Source organism: Schistosoma mansoni, assembly GCF_000237925.1.
Source record: "Schistosoma mansoni, WGS project CABG00000000 data, chromosome 1 unplaced supercontig 0010, strain Puerto Rico, whole genome shotgun sequence".
In the NCBI taxonomy this organism is placed as follows: Eukaryota; Metazoa; Platyhelminthes; class Trematoda; order Strigeidida; family Schistosomatidae; genus Schistosoma; species Schistosoma mansoni.
The window spans coordinates 2,603,813-2,625,103 of record NW_017385987.1 but is presented as its reverse complement, the minus strand read 5'-3'; the positions used below and the strand labels follow the sequence as shown (position 1 = coordinate 2,625,103).

General features: G+C 32.6%; 1 protein-coding gene across 1 annotated transcript; it reads right to left on the bottom strand.

Annotated features, from left to right (window-relative positions):
- Positions 1-15,851: 15,851 nt before the first annotated feature.
- Positions 15,852-18,160, bottom strand: Smp_122080 (hypothetical protein; the record flags this gene model as incomplete). Its single annotated transcript, XM_018792007.1, has 2 exons — positions 15,852-16,028; positions 18,113-18,160. The coding sequence occupies 2 exons, from the start codon at positions 18,158-18,160 to the stop codon at positions 15,852-15,854; spliced, it is 225 nt and encodes a 74-aa protein (XP_018644911.1).
- Between the last annotated feature and the right edge of the window lie 3,131 nt (positions 18,161-21,291).

Sequence of the window (21,291 nt, the reverse complement as noted above, 5' to 3'; positions counted from 1 at the left end):
GTTCATTATGAATAAGTGCAAGATTCTCAAAACAGATTCCATGTCTATTAGGGCTTATAAAAACTACTGACTTTCAACCTCATAAATGATACCGTTTCATTAGTTTAATTAAATGACGTAGGAAAAATGTTATTTCTATTGATTTGTGCTTTGTAATGTAAATAATTTAACAAATTAAAACAAACGAATAACAAGCCAACATAATCATAAGTAATTTTCCTTAATTTAACATTCAGCTTCAATTAGTAAAGCAAACTATCTTATTCATCTGAGCTTGAAAATAGAGTAGAGGGTAGATTCAATTATAAATCACGTGACCATGTTCTTAGAAAGACAATCGATAGATAGTTCTTCTTTTCAATAAATCAATACATTAAGCTTTTATATGAATATCAGTGATTATTTACTAAAATAATTTTAACTTAGTTTAGTTATCCAATGAACAATGCCTGAGAAGATAATCAATATCATACGGAATTCCTATGATGGATTAAACTGCAAAATCGTCCACGGAGGACAACTCACCGACTCATTCGAGGTAAAGACCGGTGTTAGGCAAGGTTGCTTACTCTCACCCTTTCTCTTTCTCCTGGTGATCGACTGGATTATGAAGACGTCAATATCTAGAGGAAAGCACGGGATACAATGGGCAGCTAGGATGCAGCTGAACGATCTAGACTTTGCAGATGATCTTGTTCTTCTATCACACACGCAACAACAAATGCAGGAGAAAACAACCAGTGTAGCAGCAGCCCCCCAGCCCCCCCCACAAAGGGAAAAGCAAGACTCTCCAATACAATACAGCATACACCAATCGAATTACACTTGATGGAGAAGTTTTTGAGGATGTGAAAACCTTTACATATCTGGGCAGCATCATTGATGAACACAGTGGATCTGATGCAGATGTGAAGACATGGATCGGCAAAGCGAGAGCAGCATATTCACAACTGAAGGACATCTGTAACTTGAAACAATTGTCAACCAACACCAAGACCAGAATTTTCAATAAAAATGTGAAGACAGTCCTACTGTATGGGGTGGAGACGTGGAGAACAACGAAGGCCATCATCCAGAAGATACAGGTGTTTATCAACAGTTGTCTGTGCAAAATACTTCGGATCCGTTGGCCAGACACTATCAGCAATAACCTAGTGTGGGAGAGCACAAACCATATTCCATCCAGTGGAGGAAGAAATCATGAAGAAGTGCTGGAAGTGGATAGGACATACATTGAGGAAATCACCAAACTGCATCACGAGACAATCTCTAACTTGGAATCCTGAAGGGAAGCGGAAAAGAGGAAGGTCAAAGAACACATTACGCTGGGAAGTAGAAGCACATATGAAAAGAGTGAATAACAACTGGAAAGAACTGGAAAGGATTTCCCAGGACAGGGTTGGATAGAGAATACTGGTAGGCGGCCTATGCTATTCCACGGGGGGTAACAGCTGTAAGTAAGTAAGTACCCAATGAATAAATAATTGTTTGCTTAAAAAATAACCAACGTAAGCAACATCAAATCACCTTTACTGTCATAAACAGATATTCTTTACAACGTACCAGAAATATTTTCAGTTCAATGAATCCGTAAGACATGTGACTCAGACCGATTTGAGAAAATATTTGATATTCTGAAGGATTGGAGTTGGGGCACACCTACTCTAAAAAAAAGAAATAACACCAACTAACAATTCCTAATTATTCACCAACTTCACGTGATTTAGCAGTTCCTTAATAAGACAAAAACTAGACATCCTATATGATAGAAAAAATTGTGTGACGTTTCTACTACAGAACATGATTGATTCTAGTACTTAATCTAAGCAATCCTATTGAGTAGTTTATTTTGTTGCTGAACGAATAAGTTTGACTAATTCAATCATTTCTCTCCATCGTTCTTTCTTTTTGATTAAAATGTGCTCAAGGAATTTCATTTGTGTTAAACTGTAAGTAGACATTCAGGTGTAACTTTCTGATATTCCTGTGTTCTGGTGAGAAATAAGTTGCTAGGTGAGCAAGTTAAATAGTCATCCATCTGTGTTATTCATTTTAATTCCTCTGTATTTTCATATCATTCCCCTGGGTCATACTACCAAGTTTATTGGTTACTTTGTTCTTCAGGTATTTGAGGTTACTGAGAATTCAACAACAGTGAAAATTCGACACACAGTAAAAATTAAATGCAACAAATAATAAACAGTAAATTTTTCATACCCTGAAAATAATTAAAGAATTCATACGGGTTTACAGGCAAGATCATGTTAACACACAAAAGTTTACAAGTAAAGGATAAAGATATAAGGGTAAATTGTTTGAAACTAAGTGGTCCATAAATTTTTCCTCGAAATCCCATTTATTACAGGGATTATAATTATGAGTCAGTTGTACAGACTCAGTCTTTTCCTAATATGTGAACTTGGACATCATTTGTGAGGACGAATAATGTAGTAAAGAGCGATGCCAGTGTTTTTATAGGGTATTTACAGTTATCTACAACTAGACGGAAGTAAACGAAAACACAAAACACGTAACAAGAGTCATAATAATTACTATGATAAGTCTTTTGTCATATATTTGTCGAATTATTTTTAATCTACTGATGTGGATAGATTACATTTAAACTAATCATATTAACCAAGAATAGTGTAGAGGTAAAAAATCAATAGGAAGAGGGACTTCATGAGTGTACTTTGTAATAACAGCGATCAAATATATAATTTCACGAGCCAAGTGGGATATAGTCACTGGTGTAAGCGTTCTTAAAACAGTGTCAAAGGAAAGGCGGCCACCGATATAGAGTGCAGACGATAGTAGTGGTCTTGTTTCCCCTCTAGATTGTGGTAAATTATTCTAAAGTCTCAAAAATTTACTTGCAAAGCAATTTATATAGAGGGCATATTTCATCTTTGATAAAGAGTTATGAATGCTCAAACTCAGTGATTTAGCACAGTGGCATGGATCAGCAAGTACGCAAGATAATCCCCTTGGTATATTAAATGATAAGACTAAATTAAGTTTAAGTCTCCGCATTATATATCTACCATTTAAAGAGAATATAAATGTCTCCTAAGAGTGTAGAAAGATACTGAAAAGAATTTAATACTAATTCTACTATATAAATTTATGTATACTGTTCCATTTCGTTTAATGATGTTAAATCATTCACTCGTTACACCGAACAAATTTATTTCATACAATAATCTTCAACTTAGTGTATACTGATCCTTACAATATAACAGAGATATCTTGAGGAACGATTTACAGTATAATAAATAAATCGCTCTGTTTTATACCATTGCTCTTTTTTGATGAACATACTAGATATCATTGAGAAATAAGTAAAAAATAAGACTAATTTCAGTCAATCCAAATAAAGTGAAAACTCAATCACATATGGACTAACTATAAATGTCTACAATTAAGCTTTTTTCACTTAGAAAGAAAAAAACACAAAATCTATCAACATTACAGTCAGGCATTGACGTTGATTTAAAACAAGAACGTCTTTAGCACCTTGGGATAACTGACATATTGTTGAGTAATTCAAACAAAATAATGTATGGTTGAACTACCTTGATAGCATAAAATTCAATTACAAATGACTTACAAATTGGATACCAGCTTGGTAATGCTTCATATAATCAGATTAGTAGATAATTTCTATTTTTGTTTTATTTTTCTTTTTTGGTGTAATTTAATCCAGTTACGAAATAGCGATGTATTTTACTGACATCAGTGAATTTACTCAATAAAATACAACTTTATTGATAAAAATAAATGTTATTGACACACGTGGACTCACTAAAAATAGATCGAAGAGTTTTCGTTTTGGAAGGTCTTCAGTTCAACCAAAGATAAAATTTAATAGACATCAACTGAATGAATTGTGATAACGCTAATACATTTAATACTTGGTCAGCTTTGAGTGTAACTGAAAAGCACGAAGTCAGTTTTCACTAAGGTTCATTTATACAGTTAAATTTTAAAAAAAATTAGCTGATGAAGTAACTAATCTATGATAATAGTTCAACCACGTTCAATGTTTGAACTGACATAACACTGATAGGTGTTTAAAAGAACATGACCTTGGATCTTCCGTTTCGTTTTTGAATCCCCCATAGCATGACACACTGATTGTCGCTCACAAATAAATTACTGCACACATATGCTTCTTGTTCTCAACTACCTGCTGTTATGATAACAGAACCCTAATGTGCTTTCTATCTACGTTTACAGATCACAATGATATTCTCATTATATACTTTATCTGGATATACATCTCGAACTATAATAATTAGAATTAGAATTATTAACTACTTATAATTGTGGATTACCAGACTAAAAATACCTCGAACGCGCCAATTCCTGACAATTTAAGTAATGTCCTGTATATTTTTCTTGTGTGTATAATTTATATTTGATATATTAACACATTACTTGTCGACGTAATAACTTGATAATTATTGTTGGAATTGATGTATTCTTAGTCCACCACCAATTCATTTGATTTCTTAGTTTCTCTTCAGCTGTTCATAACTTAAGAATAATAGTGTTAACCACTAAAAAACGGTGTAAATACCTTATTTCATAATTTCCGGAATCGCATCAATGAATATTAATGTGAAGAGAAATAAGTATGGAAGAACATAAAAATAATTATATGTCAGTATGTGGTTGTAGAGATGATTATATGTTGAATGGTGTACGCATGAATAGGTTGAATACATGAATATTCTAGAATAAAAATTAAGAGCATAGAAACAGAATTGTTTAAAAGTGACATAATAATGTCATAGCTATGTAATGCATAAAACATAAAATTGACCAGCTGAGTATAAATTAGATAAGAAGCAAAAATTAATAATTATTGGCACGAAAGAAGTCATGTAACAAACGTTTATAAACGAGGCCACCATGGCAAAGTAAGATTGGTAACTGAGTCTTTTTAGATGCACAAATCTGCTTTGAATCTTTCCTTGATAACTGCTTCAGAAAAGCGTAGTGGTCAAATTTGTACACCATCGTGTTCCGGTTCAGTTATCTAGAGATTAAGAGTTTGCGCGTGTGACTGAAGATTCTAGGATCGATCTAGGGTCGTGAATAAGCACTATTGGTGAGTCCCATAGCAGGATAAAACGGCCGTCCAACGTTTCCAGATATTCACTGGTCGTTTAACTCGATTTAGTTTGTGATTTCAATAAAACACTCCAAGATGTCAACGCCATGTCCACTGTCAAGCGAATGATATGCATTTGTACTACTGAAAACACACTATCCTTTTAGTCCAAGCTTCTGTGGAATGTAATCAGAGATGCGGACATTAACCCACCTTTATGTTTTGACGAATGTGCTTTGGCATAAACATGTGAACCGGTAAGTAAAGTTTAATAAACTATGAGTCCCAATATTATGCCATGTAACTATGAGAGTGCAAATGACCAAATTGAGCTAACAATATTAGGCTTGATATTAACAATGTTCACTGAGGTAAAAGATTTTTTATATAATTTATATTTTATATGATAGACAATATGTCTTTTTACTGTTAACATGTGTCTTTTTGAAGAGTAAGCAAAGGTAACGGTAGAAATGATCAATTAGCTTCTATAAACGATTTTCGTAGAAATCATTTATACAAATATTAATCGATTTCTATCGATTTTTAAAATTAGTTGCTGTATTTTCTTTTGCATGCGTTGCACAAAAACAGGCGTTGACATTGACGCATACGTACATTCACAAACACACACACACACCACTGAATTACCACACTTTAGAATGTAATATCATTAAATACATTGAGCGATAACGAACTGTACTAAGAACGTTAAGTACGTATTTGATTTGGTTAATAGTGGAAATTTTAGGATTGACAACAGAATATTTGATCTGATGTACAAAGTACATTAAAAAGAAGTAATACTGTACTAGTCTGGAAAAGTTAGTTGTATTCATGATAAGTTTTAATAAATAAGATAATTATTTCAGATGGTTTCCAGTGATTTGAGAGAATGATTTTAAAATAAAAGTACATAGTGGTGAAGAAAAACACTAAAAATGCGAATTATATTTGTTTTTTCCTTTCTGTAATGCACTTATCTGTTTCACATTGACATTACACTGTTAAAATTTAGTTAGCCAACTTTACTTCTGCAAAGTAACTTTAACTTGACCAACTTACTTTGTAATTCTAATCAATAATATAACAGTTATATTCTACATTGTTGAGTAATTAATACAATTTTACAATAGGACGAAATGGCCATCCAGTGCTTCCAGATTTTCCATGGTGGTCTAGCTTCAATTGACTCATGATCTCTTCTCTGTACAATTTTACTATGTTATTTGCTTATGAATGCGTTAAATGATTCGGATTCGAAAATTTGTCACTTCATAACGGTCCCTGTAATTCAGAGTATTGAATGTAAAAATTTAATTGAGCAAAATACAATAATACAATAATACAACAATATCGAAAAGACTGATAATCTTAATACTATTTTGTTAACAGTTATTATCTGTGGGAACCGTAGTTGGACTATGGAAGAAGCTATTCTGCATGAGTTTCAATATACAGCTCATGAAATGACTGAAGTTGCTCACTTATATATTTAAAGTATAAAACCAGATAAATCATTCTAATCATATTGGTTATTTGCACACCTTAATATATCTGGCCTTGTTAATTCCTTTGACTATACTGTACTCACTCTTTTTCTATTATTCATTGCACTTGCTCATGAATCCTTTCATATACGTTTTCCTCATATCTGTGTTTGCTCGTCTGTTTCAATATATTTTATCCTATGTCTATTTTTCATACATAATCTGAGTTGCAACTAATATAATCAATATCGATCAAGCCATTTTCATTTGCGAACTGAATATACCCAAACCTTAGTGTTAGTGATTCTATCGGAAATCGAACTAAGATGAAACGAATTTAATTACTGGAATGTCATACATTAAGATATTTTTCAATGGTAAAAATCTCTTTTAGTAAGATTTATCATAAACGCTCTCCAGTCTCCTATTGTTGTTTTCATGATGAGCGCTACCTACGAGTTTCAACAAGATTAAATCTGATAAGTCTTGTTTATTGTACGCTTTACTCGTATCCTAAGCTAGTTTCGTAACCCCCAAGCTAGAACTACACAGTGACTTGAACACGAGAGAAAAAGCGCAAAATATACGAGAAGCACTTTATTCCAAAGGTTCATTTATGTACAGCAAATATAGGGTTTTTATAGTATTTTAGAAGTCCCTGGGTTTTCCTGAAAAATCTAGAATACTACTAAGCATAGTAGCAGTATAGTAATCAACCAATCAGGACCTCTATATGTGACTTTTAATTTTCGCGATGTTTCTAGCGAAACTTCTAATCAAACTCTGATTGGATAAAATGCTTCTTAATGTTTCCTGAGCTTATCATGTCTATTGCGAGAAATTTGCAGGATCATCCCAACAAAATCTAACACTGACATACAAGTATACATTTGTAGAGTCTCATAAAAAACCGAATACACTTGCTGAATTCAACTGCTATCCAAAATTAGACGAAAATTATTAACCGTTTTCATAACCAGGTATTTGCTACGTATTTACTTTGTATCGTTAACCTTTTTACGCTCTGTATACAAGATTTGTCCTGATACTGTAGGAAATTATATTCAATTTTAGCTTGAAAACTATATGATGTTTTTAACTTAACGCTAGCGAACATCGTCTTGAAGATATCGTCACAAACTGAATCTTTTAGCATTTGGTTAATTAATATACTACTGTATCATTTAAAATATTGAGATGAATGTCCCAATCTTAATTTAAATAAAACTATGTTTAGCTGATTAGCTAGTCAGATAAGTGAAATCTACGGCCTTACATAGACAATGGAAGACTGCAATTTATAGAAAATTATAAATCTCGGTGATAAATACTATTGAAATTTGGCGAAATGCTAAAACCAATAGGCGTTTTACAGAAAAAAAATTAGACGACAGTATTTTTTTTAAACTTGAGTTGGTAAGACACACACATACAGGAAAAATATTAAGTTAATAATTTCCCTTAACATATGTCTTTAAATGAGGACAGTTTTGTAAGACACATGACCAATCGGAAAGTGAACGCATAAGTAGTATATGTAATATGTGTCACTAGAATACATAAACTTAATATGAAATTTAAATCTATACAATTCATTGTATTTGAATAACTTGAAAACATGTAATTAGCCAACAAAAAACCCAACTAATCAAATGAGTACTAATAAGTTACAAGGGTTTAAAAACATTAGTCACTTGAAAATATATTGTGAAGATGAGTAAAATCAATTTAAAATTATTTATACTAGTCAATCAGATGTAATAGTAAACCATTTAAACCTTTTTGCTCACATCTGCTGGGATCACCGGGTAAGTAATGGTGAGGTTAGACGCAGGGTACTAGGGAATAATGGTAAATCAGTTGATGAGGTCATGAATCTTCATCGACTGAGATGGTTGGGTCACGTGTTACGTATGCCTGAACACTGATTACCACGACGCGCTATGCTGACTAGTATTGGGGATGGTTGGAAGAAAGTTAGGGGTGGCCAAACCAAAACGTGCATCAGTGCTTGAAGTGACTAACTTCTAGTCTGAGCCATGTTGGCAGATGCAGACTACTTGGTTGGGGTCCACGTGACTATCGTAACCAATGGTTGGAGACTCTAGGTGACATGGCTCAGAATCGATCACAATGGCGCAGGTGTATGTACTCTTTATTTTCCCTTAAAAGTTGAGAGTAAAATTGCTTCATATCTGTCTTTCTTCCTGTACTATATCCTTATATACGATTTTTCTTTTATATATTACCACCATTAAATTAACTACTTCTATGAATTCGGTGTTGATCTTGTTGTGCTGATGAGGTGTGGCAACTTGGACCGATGCATATATGTGCCTGGTCCAACGTTGTAGCTGACTGACTGGCTTAAACCTTTAGACCAGTATTCTAATCGACTAACTTTTCATCTTGGTCAATACATTGATGAATAGCTTATTATTACAATTTATTGTTTGAATAACAATTCCGAACCTGAAAGCATCGGCTACTTCATTTGTTTGTATTCTAAGTTAAATATAAAATCAAACCTTCAAACTTTATGATAAACACAATAGAAACTTTTTAATTGAACAATATGCCTACATTTATAATTCATTAGTTTTGAGATGTGTTACCAAAGTTGTAGCGAAAAAAAGTTATGATCTGTAAACTAAATTAAATCATAATGATGAAATGAACAGTTTTACTCTGTCACAGTTGTAAAACTCCATGGTATTAAAATATGATATAAAAGCCCAAGTTGTACATCTCATTTTATTTTGGATCGATCTTCTTTGCATTGCCAACACTTTAACTCAGAAACCTTTGTTTCGAATGCTAGAACATTGTGTAAGAATAAATACACGATTCTAGATGGCTATCATAACTCATTTTGCTAGTGGTTACTGGATTGTTATTAGTTTTATTGAATTACGTTCCTTAATTTCGGGAAAATCATCAATAGTCCAATAATATTGCATTCAAACTACAAGTTATTAACAGAACAGTGTGGAAAATTTAAATTCAATCGATAACCATTATATGTGAAAATTATATTTGAAATAATCTCGGCGATTGAAATTTAAATAATTCCAACATTTCGTCCAGCTAACTTGTCTGGACTTCTTCAGAGTAATAATCAAAATCATCAATCATATCAAAATCGATACTACGTTAAACCAATCGTATTTTGGATGTTGAATTTTTGTAAACAGAATAATATGAGTCAGTCAAAAGAGAATCATGTGAAAAGTTCACAGTGTGAACCGAATAGCATTAATCAATAACTCATTCTTACACATACGTACACACACACAATTCATCCAGTCTTCTTTTATTTCACATTGTGAACTTATCAGATGATTCTCAGTTAACTGAATCATATTATCCTGTTAACAAAAATTCAACATTCAAATATGATTGGTTTAACGTAGTATCGATTTTGATATGATTGTTAAAAAAGCACTATATATTTCTTTGATGATTTTGATTTTAATCAGAAGGGGTTTTGTGAAGATTTCAGTATTTTTATAGACTGGTAGATCCTGGGTTCGAATCTCGCGAAGCGGGATCGTGGATGCGCACTGCTGAGGAGTCCCAAAATAGAACGAAACAGCCGCCTAGTGCTTCCAGATTTTCCATGGTGGTTTAGCTTTAATTGACTCATGATTTCAACTATGAAGATTTTGATTATTACCCTGAAGAAGTCCAGACAAGTTAGCTGGACGAAACGTTGGAATTATTTAAATCTCAATCGCCGAGATTATTTCAAATATAATTTTCACAAATAATGACTTCTCTATACCCGATGCCCAATTTTTGTCAAGTTATTCATTCTAATCTTGACGAATATTCGTATCAATCGATAATCATTATCCAATTTAATCAATAAGATTTACGTATCTCTAATACAAAACAGTAATAAACTTATTGAAACTGTTATAATGGGGGAAAGTAACACATGATGATATCGATTTTTTTCCAATATATCTGTGACATATATTGATTGACATCTTCAGAAATGAGTAATTAAATAATGTTTTCAATATTGATTGGTTATAGACACTTAGTCATGTGATATTCTATACGTGTTCAAATAGTACATTATTTACGTAAAATATCAGTCGATTTAATTAACACAAATCTGACAATTCATTTAATCATAAATAAATTATGACAAAAAGTAGTATATTCAGATAACATTTTGATTCATTTTTGATATAGTTGAGATAATGAGTCAATTAAAGCGGGACCACCATGTAAAACCTGGACGGCTGTTTTGTCCTATTGTGGGACTCCTCAGTGGTGGCTTTGTATACACACTTGTATAGTATGATCCTCCAAGTTAGTTAAGTATACCGGCAAGAAAAGCGAATAACTGAGATAGGGAAAGGAAATTGAAATTCAGAATGAAATAAAATTTGTATGTTCAACTTATGAAAAATTCAATGATACTCTGTGAGCAGTACATAGATAGGACTTTACTAATTCTTTAGTTAGAATCATAGTTTTTGTAACCAATACACTTGAATACATTAACTCATTAGGATAAAATGCCAATTAAGTTCTGTCGACGTTTAATTTTCTTTATTGAAGCAAGTAAATTTTCGTGAATTAACTTACTAATAAAAAAAAATCCTCTTGCAAAATATTTGAGGTTGCTCTACAATTGAAAGATATTGTTTGAATATATGACTGAATAAAACATTTTTTGGATTTATGTCGTCTAATGGATCATGTGAAAACAAATGTACATCAATGTTTTTTCGTACATAGACTTATTGTATTGGTAGGTAAATGAAGAGCAAATCCAGATTATGGTATATCGGTCAAGTAAGAATTACAATCAGCAGGGTAAGCAACAGTACACTAAGCTATAATTGCGACTACCTATCGGGAACTAATTAATACATTAGTTAAATTTTTTTCAACGTTGTGAAGAATAGGACAAAGTTCTCTATTTTTCGATTTCTGATTACCTAATAACAATTGCTAACAGCACACAATGGAATGAAAACAATTATAAAGACTTATAAATCAGTCGATTTGAGGAAGTATTGTTCAATACAGAGGAATCATTAAAACTTTAGTGAGAAACAATGACTAATGAAGTTTAATCGTATCCGGCTTGAGGTATATATTACCAGTGGTATTGAAGACGATCGTGCAATATTGTGAATAGACTTAAGTTAGTAAAGTGAACCAGTGGATGCTAATTCACTGATTTTTAAAGTGATACGCAAGGTCTGAATCCACTCTTTGGTGAAATTGTAAATGGGGCCTGCTTTGGAGTTACATAGTATGATAAGGGAGCTGTCTAGTGATCCCCGGTTTGAAATGATCATCTGACTAAAGTCAGTTCGTGATATAAGATACAAAAATGAAACTTTTCTAGATGTAGAACCAACATACAAAATTTTCACGAACTGGTAAATTTTTATCTCTCGTATCTTATTAGTGTTAATACAGATTAAACAACAATGAATAGACGTTCACGTCTAGTTTCTCCAAGAAACAGATGTATTTGAGCAAGTTCGAAGCACAAGGAAAACCATTTCTAATCTAGTCTTTCTTATATCGATCCACTTTAAACTTCAGATATCAGTGTCTAACTTATTCTATAATTTAGCGTAAATGTATGTATTACTTATCATTCTAACCTCATTTCATAATTTTAGGACATCATCACTAAGTAATTTTCAAAATGTTTTAATGACCCTCATTACAGATACGTGTGACCCGTAAATTTATAGATTCACAAAATTCGTTGTGATTAAATGTTGTGTCAGAGTAAAGTAAATAATTAATGTTATATCACCCTTACATTATTCTTGAATATTCATATGTTGATGAGTGATACACAGCTATAATATTGCATATGAAAATAATAGCTACGATTCTCAAAATATATGTTTATCTATATAATCATTTGGTAGCCAGTCATGCCATCCAAGATCTATCAAGTTGGGATTTAGAAAGCGGCTGTCAGCAAATTATCAGTTCAACCACTTCATCCATTCCAGTAATGTCCTTATTATACCGATGGTTATCCGTCTGTCGGATAATTCTAGAAGACCATGTGACTCCAACAACAACTGTCACTTCTCCCAGCATATTTTGAAACCTTTTACTGAATCAATCGTTTTACCGATCACACCCGATTAGCTCATTATATAAGCATATTAATTAGTAGTTAATTAGCTGAGTTTCTGAAACAACATTCAGCTAAGCAACCTTAGAAATAAATTGGGACTTTTGATCTTTTATTTGATGCGATTTGAACAAACTGAAGTTTACGAAATACAACAGGAATAACTAGATAACTGGAATGTGAGCTGTGCTGCCACTTCACTAGCCAAGTTAGATCGAAATAAAACCTACATTTACGTCTTTCAGTAGAGCAAGAAACATTGATAGCCTAGGAAGTTCATGTTTGTTTCGTTACATTGTGTAGCCACAAAATATAGAAAGCAGTGAACTTTGAAGATTAAGTAATCATATTCTGCAGGCTCATCATTTGAGCAGGTTGGAAAAATATTCAAAAAGACACCCGCAGTAGGAGCGAATGAAGGTGATTAGAGCAAATTACCGATCTGTTAGTGTAATGGTCATGGCTTGAACCTTACTAAAGAGCTATTTAAATGCAGAGCTGAGTACTGGAGTTTAAATAAAACAAAACACCTTTTAATAGTCCTCAGTCACTAATCTACCGCACATGATTAGACTACCAACACGAATAACTTTGTGGATGCCTAAGACTAGTAAATTATCGAACGCAGTATTGACTCATATCAGTGTCTAAGTAATACTCTACAAATGAAGACTAATAAATCTCAAATATTTCTTCCACTGAAAATGATGAGGTTGAATTTTCGAACAACAGATAACGCCAGTCACGTAGTTTATTTCTAAACTGTTCAGCATTTTCATTATGCCTAAAATAATTGTTTTGCTGAAACAACTGAACTCCTGAGAAGTAGATACTCAACATTACATCCACAGAGAGGAGAAAACAAAATTATTTTTCGATTTAATTGAGATTATCTAACTGATCATTAGGTTCATCGAGTGAAATTACCTTGAGAGCCTAGATTTTTGAGAGGTTAGGAAACTGTAGACAGAGATCATTTTTCTTTCATAATATCTGCAGTCAGTAGAAATTTAGACATACTTTTTTAGCAAGAGTTACCGTTTTATTTAATTGGACTACGTACAATCAACGACCTGTTAGAACCAAGGTCAGAATTATCAATCCTGCTATTTAATCAACATCTGAGTGATTACAGGGAATTTCTTCCGTGTCTTCAGATAATCGAAGGTTGAAAAGATATGATCTTCCAACCACTTAAGTGAAGTGAATAACAACATAAGATTCACATACTGATCTCAGACATAACATATATATATTTATGGGATATTTCAAAATCTTGATCGATGAAATAGGGTATCTTATCAGATTCAAATTTCGAACACCTAAATCAATAGCTTTGAGTTTTGAAAAGCAGATGGAAGAGACTAGGGATAAAACTTCGAAAGCTCGGGTTGTTATTACTGGATGGAACACTAAACATTTGAAAAGTTTAACGATAGAAACAGATGAAAGTCTTACGAATGGTAGTGAAGTGAACCAACTTTAAAGGTTCTGAAAGTATACGAGCTAATGAAACATCCCAGTTACTCAAGTATGGAAAGGGTTTCCTCCCTGATGAACTGGAAAAATCTCGTTGGCATAGGAGCTATCATGGAGCATAAAAACCAACTAATTGAAATCGGTGACAAATAAACCTTTCAAGTAATTACTTTTGTAACATTAACTCGTTACTTTGTAAATATAGCAAGACACAGGAAATTCCAGTCGATTTTATGTTCTAAAGAACTTCATTCCGATACATGAAAAAATATGGGCAAGTTTATTTTACCTTATCAAAATTAGTATAGCGAATATCAGAATCATTGATATCCAGTCGACTAATAAAGGAAATTTTGAATATATGTGGTTCTACTTGTCTGTTATAAACTGATTTTATACAAACAGGTACGTATCTATTCATTAACGATGTATTGTAGATCGAAAAACCCTACTCAACATCCACCTTACGAACAAATCTATGGCAACTAATTCTAGCATAGGTGTTTAGTATTTCCAGAATAAACTTACTTAGGAAGGCAATTCTAGACAATAAAAGAAAATTGTCATACGTGACGAGGATGCATAGAAGTGAATAAGAGTTCCATCAGGTTGGTGGTAGATTAAAAAGGAAGACAAATTTGTGTAGAAAAAAAAGAGATATGTTAAGAAATGCATAATTGTATTTTAATATGAAAGAACACGAAACAAAAATATATCCATGTATTCTTATCTCACGTTTGAGATGTGCACAAAGATAAGCACCAACGACATGGTTTGAATGAGAGAGATGCATAGAGATAGACACAGAAGGAAAGAGAGGAATGTGGTTAATTTGACATGGAGAAAACAGTTCAACAAAAATTTCGGCGCACATATTTATTGCATTCACAAAAATGAACCATAATAAAACAAAATAATAATCGAGATATAAGAGACTACAGAGAAGAAAACGCATTGATTTATACCGTTATGCAAAGATGTATCAGTTATAGAGAATGAAGACACAAATATTGTTCTTTATAAGTTATAGCTGAATAAGTGTTTTATTACATCTTTTTCTTTGAAAACTGAATTATGACACTCGAGATACACAGCTCCTTAAAAAAGGAACTTAATTTAGCAACATAAAACAAAACAAGGGAAATCGTGAAGTAGCACAAACATGCACGAATTCACACACACATGAGCAGTTTTCTCTTATTAACATGTGTGCAACGTTTTTTCGAAAATTGAACAAAGTTCACATATAGATCTGCACATTTGATTCATCACAGCCAAAAATTAAGTAATGATATAAGTTAATGTCCAGAGCACATAATAATAATATAATAATTGCGACCGGTTATCCCATTGATGACAGTAAACAATGGCAACAGGATGGAAAAGACAAATAAACTTTCATATAAATAAAAACGAAAAGATGATAATTCAATCCTACTAGCACAATTACTCACCTAAGTACACTTTACACACATATAAGTAGGTATACATAGAGAGAAAGTAATAACTGTTACTATGAATCAGAGGTGAGAATAAACAAACAAACACAAAATAACGAAAAAGGATACTTTAAAAAAACACAGGTGTAATTGCTGATTTCATAATTTTAAATAGATCATAAAAGAAAAAGGAATTAATGGTTCAAACTATTGTTTAAAGATGGATTAAAGTCAAACATATATTGGGATCGTGTACCGTAGCCATCAAGGGGAAAATAATTATTATAATTACTGTTATTAGCATGACCATCTTGGGAATAAATTTCTTTTGGATTAGTTGAACCACCACGCAGTTGTCTAAGCCTTTCCTGCTACAAATGTAAACACATTAAGAGATGACAGCAAAAAAAAGGTCGTAAATAATGAATAATAACCACAAATTGTAAAATATTAACACTTTTCTAATAGGTGAATTTGTGAGTACAGAACGTGTCACAAGACGGATCAGTAGAGAGATGATTATCTGTTCGAACTCACATCCCAAAGTCTCGAAATTATTAGTTTAAATGGTAAATCCTATAGATCTAAAGCTAATCAAATAGTTAAATGGAAGGTATATTAGATATTGTACAACGTTTACATCCTTACAAAGGTCAGCTATGAAGAAGAGCCACACTCTCTCTAGTCTCCCTGAGAAGCACCTCTTATGTTGAAACTCCGGTTACGAAGCACTTGGTCAAGTTTATTATTGGTTCACATCTATCTCGCACTGGTAGATTTAAGAATGGAATCGCGTTCTGTTCCTCTCTAAAATGATAAACTCATACTTATTTGTATAAACAATGGATGCAATCACACAGCTTTAAAGTATAATATCACCTAGAAGACAACGGTCTTTACTGAAGCTTGTTTATTCTAGCTAAACTAAAAGCAAAGAACTATCAAGCTTTAGATCTCTTTAAATCTGTTTCTACGAATATTAACTGTCACTTTTCGTGAAAATTTCCCAAAATGCTCACGTTGAGTTTTTTATTGACATTTTACAGTTTGCAGCTAAGTTTGCAACTAAGCATACTGATATCGAAATGGTTTTATAAATTGTGATACAGTATCGAACACTGAGTCCAATTAAGTACGTAACATCCAATTATTTAAGTAAGGAACTATCAAAACCGATTCACTTGGTATTGTTTACTTGGATCTTCCCATTGATGTGTAAGACTGCAATTGATCCATCTCTTATTGGCATATGTGCATACTGTGCGCATTGCCTCGATATAGCCTTAATTCACAATCATTATAAGTAAAGATAGATAATGGCTAGCAGTGAAATCCAGGACGCGCGTTTCGCCCTATTTGGCACTCGTCAGCTGGATGTACCTGCATCTCAGACTGATCAATTGCAGTCCTAAACATCAATGGGAAGATTCAAGTAAACTGTGTCCAGTGAATTTAAACTTCACTCCCTTAGACAAGCAAATGGCTATCAGGACTCAGTAGCTAAGTGGATAACGTGATGGCGTTTGAAGCGAAAGGTACTGGGTTGGAGTCCCAGAGTGAACATCAACTCTGCGATGCAGGTACATACAGCTGACGAGTCGCGAATAGGACAAAAAGCGCGTCCTGGATTCCACTGCTAGCCACTATCCCTCTTTGCTGATCGAAACAGATGTTTTTTTGAAATAGTACATAGTGAGAGTAATTGGTGACCAAAGTCGTAAAATCGTAACCTAATTAAAAAAATAAAGAATATTTGTAAAGGTAATTACAAACAATATGGGAGAGTTCACGTCACGTTGAAGTTCAACAAACGATGATATCTGAACCGATGATCACTGAAGACAAGAAACTAATGATAAAGAAATGTATTGACTAATCTAAGCTAAATGTAACAATAGGACAGGTTTTAACTAGTATCGTAGAAACTATTCAAAAGTTTGTTAAAATTGACCACAATACTAGACAGGAATTAAAAACTATGTCCATCAAATTTATGTTAGTGAAAAAGCAGATAATTATCAGCACACTTCCAGCAAGATTGATTTTATATAAACCAACAGTGAATGTAACTAAGCATGCTTCATATGAGTGAATCGCCACATAACTTGTATACGACTAAGTTAAACTGGTATCTTCTAAAAACGCATTATAACATCCCAAATTTTAATAGTATCGTTGATATTTAACATTTCACTGGTCCACCTACAATTTGTAAGTATAAAAATCAACAATGTGCTTCTTCCTACTGCATCGCATATTGTGCTATATTAATGTAGACTTCATTATATTACCAATAATTTCGAAAAAGTGCTAGTAAATTATGTAAACTTCTGCTAGCTATACCTAGCATTTATATTGTGCATCTACTAGACAGAAAGTAAATCCACTTGTAGGAAATTAAACATCGATGTAATCATACAGAAATATGAAATAAACCGTTTCAAAATATACTAACCTGCACATAAAACATCTTATTATTAGAGCCTCCTGGAAGGGTTGACATTGATTGGGCCTTTTTGATGCTGTAAATATGAGTGTATAATCCGAACATTGTGATATTGAGATTTGTGAAGAGTTAAAAGAGGAATAGGTTAATAAAACTATATATATATATATATATATATATATATATATATATATATATAACCGCTACCTTGCAGTGGTAAAAATAGATAAAAGCAGCATTATTGCTAATCATAATTGCTACGAATCATTTTAAGTGTTAATAAATTCGTAATATACAAAAACTTTCATCCGTAAGTTTTATATGACAAAAACGATTTATGGTACAGATAGTATTAACACAGAGAGTAGTAGTGATTAATATCTACGGATTAGATAATTAAAAAGTGACACATTCTAGTTACATTCGTGTAGAACGAGAGATTACAATAGGATTATATCGATATATTAGGCGATGGACTAAAATATGAGCAATATTTCTTCATTTATACAATTAATATTTAAAAATAGACGAAATTTTAGTTTACAATAGTCAGTGTTGTTTCCTCTACTGTTTGTTGCATAACGATAAGCAAATAGAACATTTTAGAGAAAAAATAATATTAATAGTACAGAACCATACTTATTAAGTACTGAAAATAATTATAAAGGCGCGTTAAGAACAACTTCTTATGGTTGTAATAAAACATAATCAATCAGTATTCTCTTACACATCTGAAATTTAAGAGTGAAGTAGTGGATGCAAAAGGGTCCGTCTGATTAGCTTCATTACAACCCCTGATGGGTGCTCTAACAGCAACAGTTTAGTAGGTAATAACCAATATTTCACTATATAACTCGGTGATGGTGGTTAAAGTAGACAAACTAATTAATTAGTGTAATTATCTCAGTTTTACGATAGGTCGATTTTAAGTTAAATGGAGGATTTACATCTTTAGCTGTGATACTGTGACGTAAGTTCAGACACGTCGTCTAGCGTCAGTTCTTTTTAGATTTCAGATGTATCATTCTGAAAAATACCAAATAGCATGAACTCTCAGTCAATAGTATCCTGCTATTTGCTTGAAATAGCTTAATACTGAAGTTAAAACGATGCATGAATTTGGCTATTTGTATCATAAAAGTATCTATTTGTACAATAGAACAGAAAAATAAATAACTAAGTTTACGTGTAAAATTTCAAGTAGGAAATACGTATAAAGTGATATATTTAAAGCAACTACAAAGGTTGAAAAATACCTTATGTATACCTAAGCATTGTTCATATTGATGTGTGATGTCATCTGGATCAAAAGCGTATTGTAAGAAGTGTTCAAATGGTTCAAAATAAAGATATTATTTTATTAATGTATCCAACACTGAACCTTTCTTCAAATCCTAAATGCTGTTTAGAGAGAAAATGAGTCTGATCTACATTGGCCAATAATTACCAGTGAAATATTGGTTAAGTGGCCTGTATTTAATTCACAAAACTGGTGATAAATTAATTGTTTATATTCATTAAGTAGGATAACATATTTTATCTTTTTTTAATAAATCAAACACAGAGTAAGGACGGGTAAACAAAATTAGTGTCTAAGTAACATATTTAAGAAAATAAAAAAGGAACAGCAAGGAGGAAAAAATCCCAACAATGTTCTTGAAAAAAACATCTTGACACAAGATTTATGTATATATATGAAACGAAAAGCTTGAATAATAAATACCCTCATTTAAATTACGCCACCAAAGGTTGAATCATAATTACTAAGGAAGCAAATTCGGGTTAAACTGCCAAATCAATAGACTAAAATTGTGATGGATCATATAGTCATGCAGTGCAGCAAACAGAAGCTCTACTAAAGGTCAACATTTAAGTGCAAATGAATTAGAGGATAGACCGGGGCGCTAGAGAAAGCTAAGCTACCTGAAAAACCCACGACTAGGAGGAAATGATCGTCTATTGATAGGGTGACCATTTGGAGGACCAAGTAGACTGCGTGAAGAAGTGATCATAGATCTATCTTCAACACGCTGATATGGATGGCGTGGATAACCTCGCCTAGGATACTGATCGTTGATTGGAAATTGTGGCTTATGTTCCAGCTGTTCACAGTCCTAATTTAAAAATGAGAAATCGTAAATGCATAGACATGAAAGTAAAAATGATCTATCCAACTCGAAACAAATACCTATGAAGTACGTGATTTATGTTCAGACGACCAAAATCGAATCAATAACTAAACACAAGTTTATGTACTCATCCAGCGCAAAAGTTGATGAAACTATCCGACAGCTGGAGATGAAGCCAGTAACTAAACAGTGGAGTACTTTAATCATTAAATGTTACAAATTTAAACTAGTATCACAGAAATCCAAGATTTGGAGAACAGCCAAGAAACAATATACAAGAAGAGAGTTGCAATAAAATTTCTGAACGAGTACACAAAATGAAGCTGAAATAAAGTAACAAACGCCAAGTGTGAAGCCTTATGGATGTTATACAACACATAAAGAACTAAGTGTATGGGAACAACTAGCTATATGTCTATGTCTAATTTTTGAATGTGGAAATAACTACTGACACGCAATTTAGAGAGAAAGATATTAGCATATTTTTATCATTATCAAATTCTAGTAAAATCTGTTTAAATTAGGAAGTAAAACATAGAACTTTGTGTTTCCAAGTGTAAAACTTGATGACTAAAATAATACAATTGCGATTTGAATGTGTTAATTTGGAAACGTTTATTTAAGCTCTGACAAACCAACTTTAATTATGTTGTAAAATGTCGAAAACCCAATTTTCTACTTATTGGGATATCCCGAATATATATTACTATCTTATCACGATACACAATCCATTCAATGTCTAATTTATTTGAAATTACCAGGTCAAACCTTGATGCTTCATAAACCTTTCGAAATAGGGAAAAGATTTCTGAAGTAAACCAATGTCAAAAACTTTACCCACAGAATAAAATAATGCAAAACCAAAGCAAGTTTAAATTCACTTAGTATTGTTTGTTTGAATCTTCCCATCGATGTGTTAGGACTGCAACTGGTCAGTCTCTAATTGGCATATGTGCATACTGTGCGTATTGCCTCGATATAGCCTTGATTCACAAGCGTGATAAGCAAAGATGGATAGTGGCTAGCAGTGGAAAGAGACTGACCAGTTGCAGTCCTAAC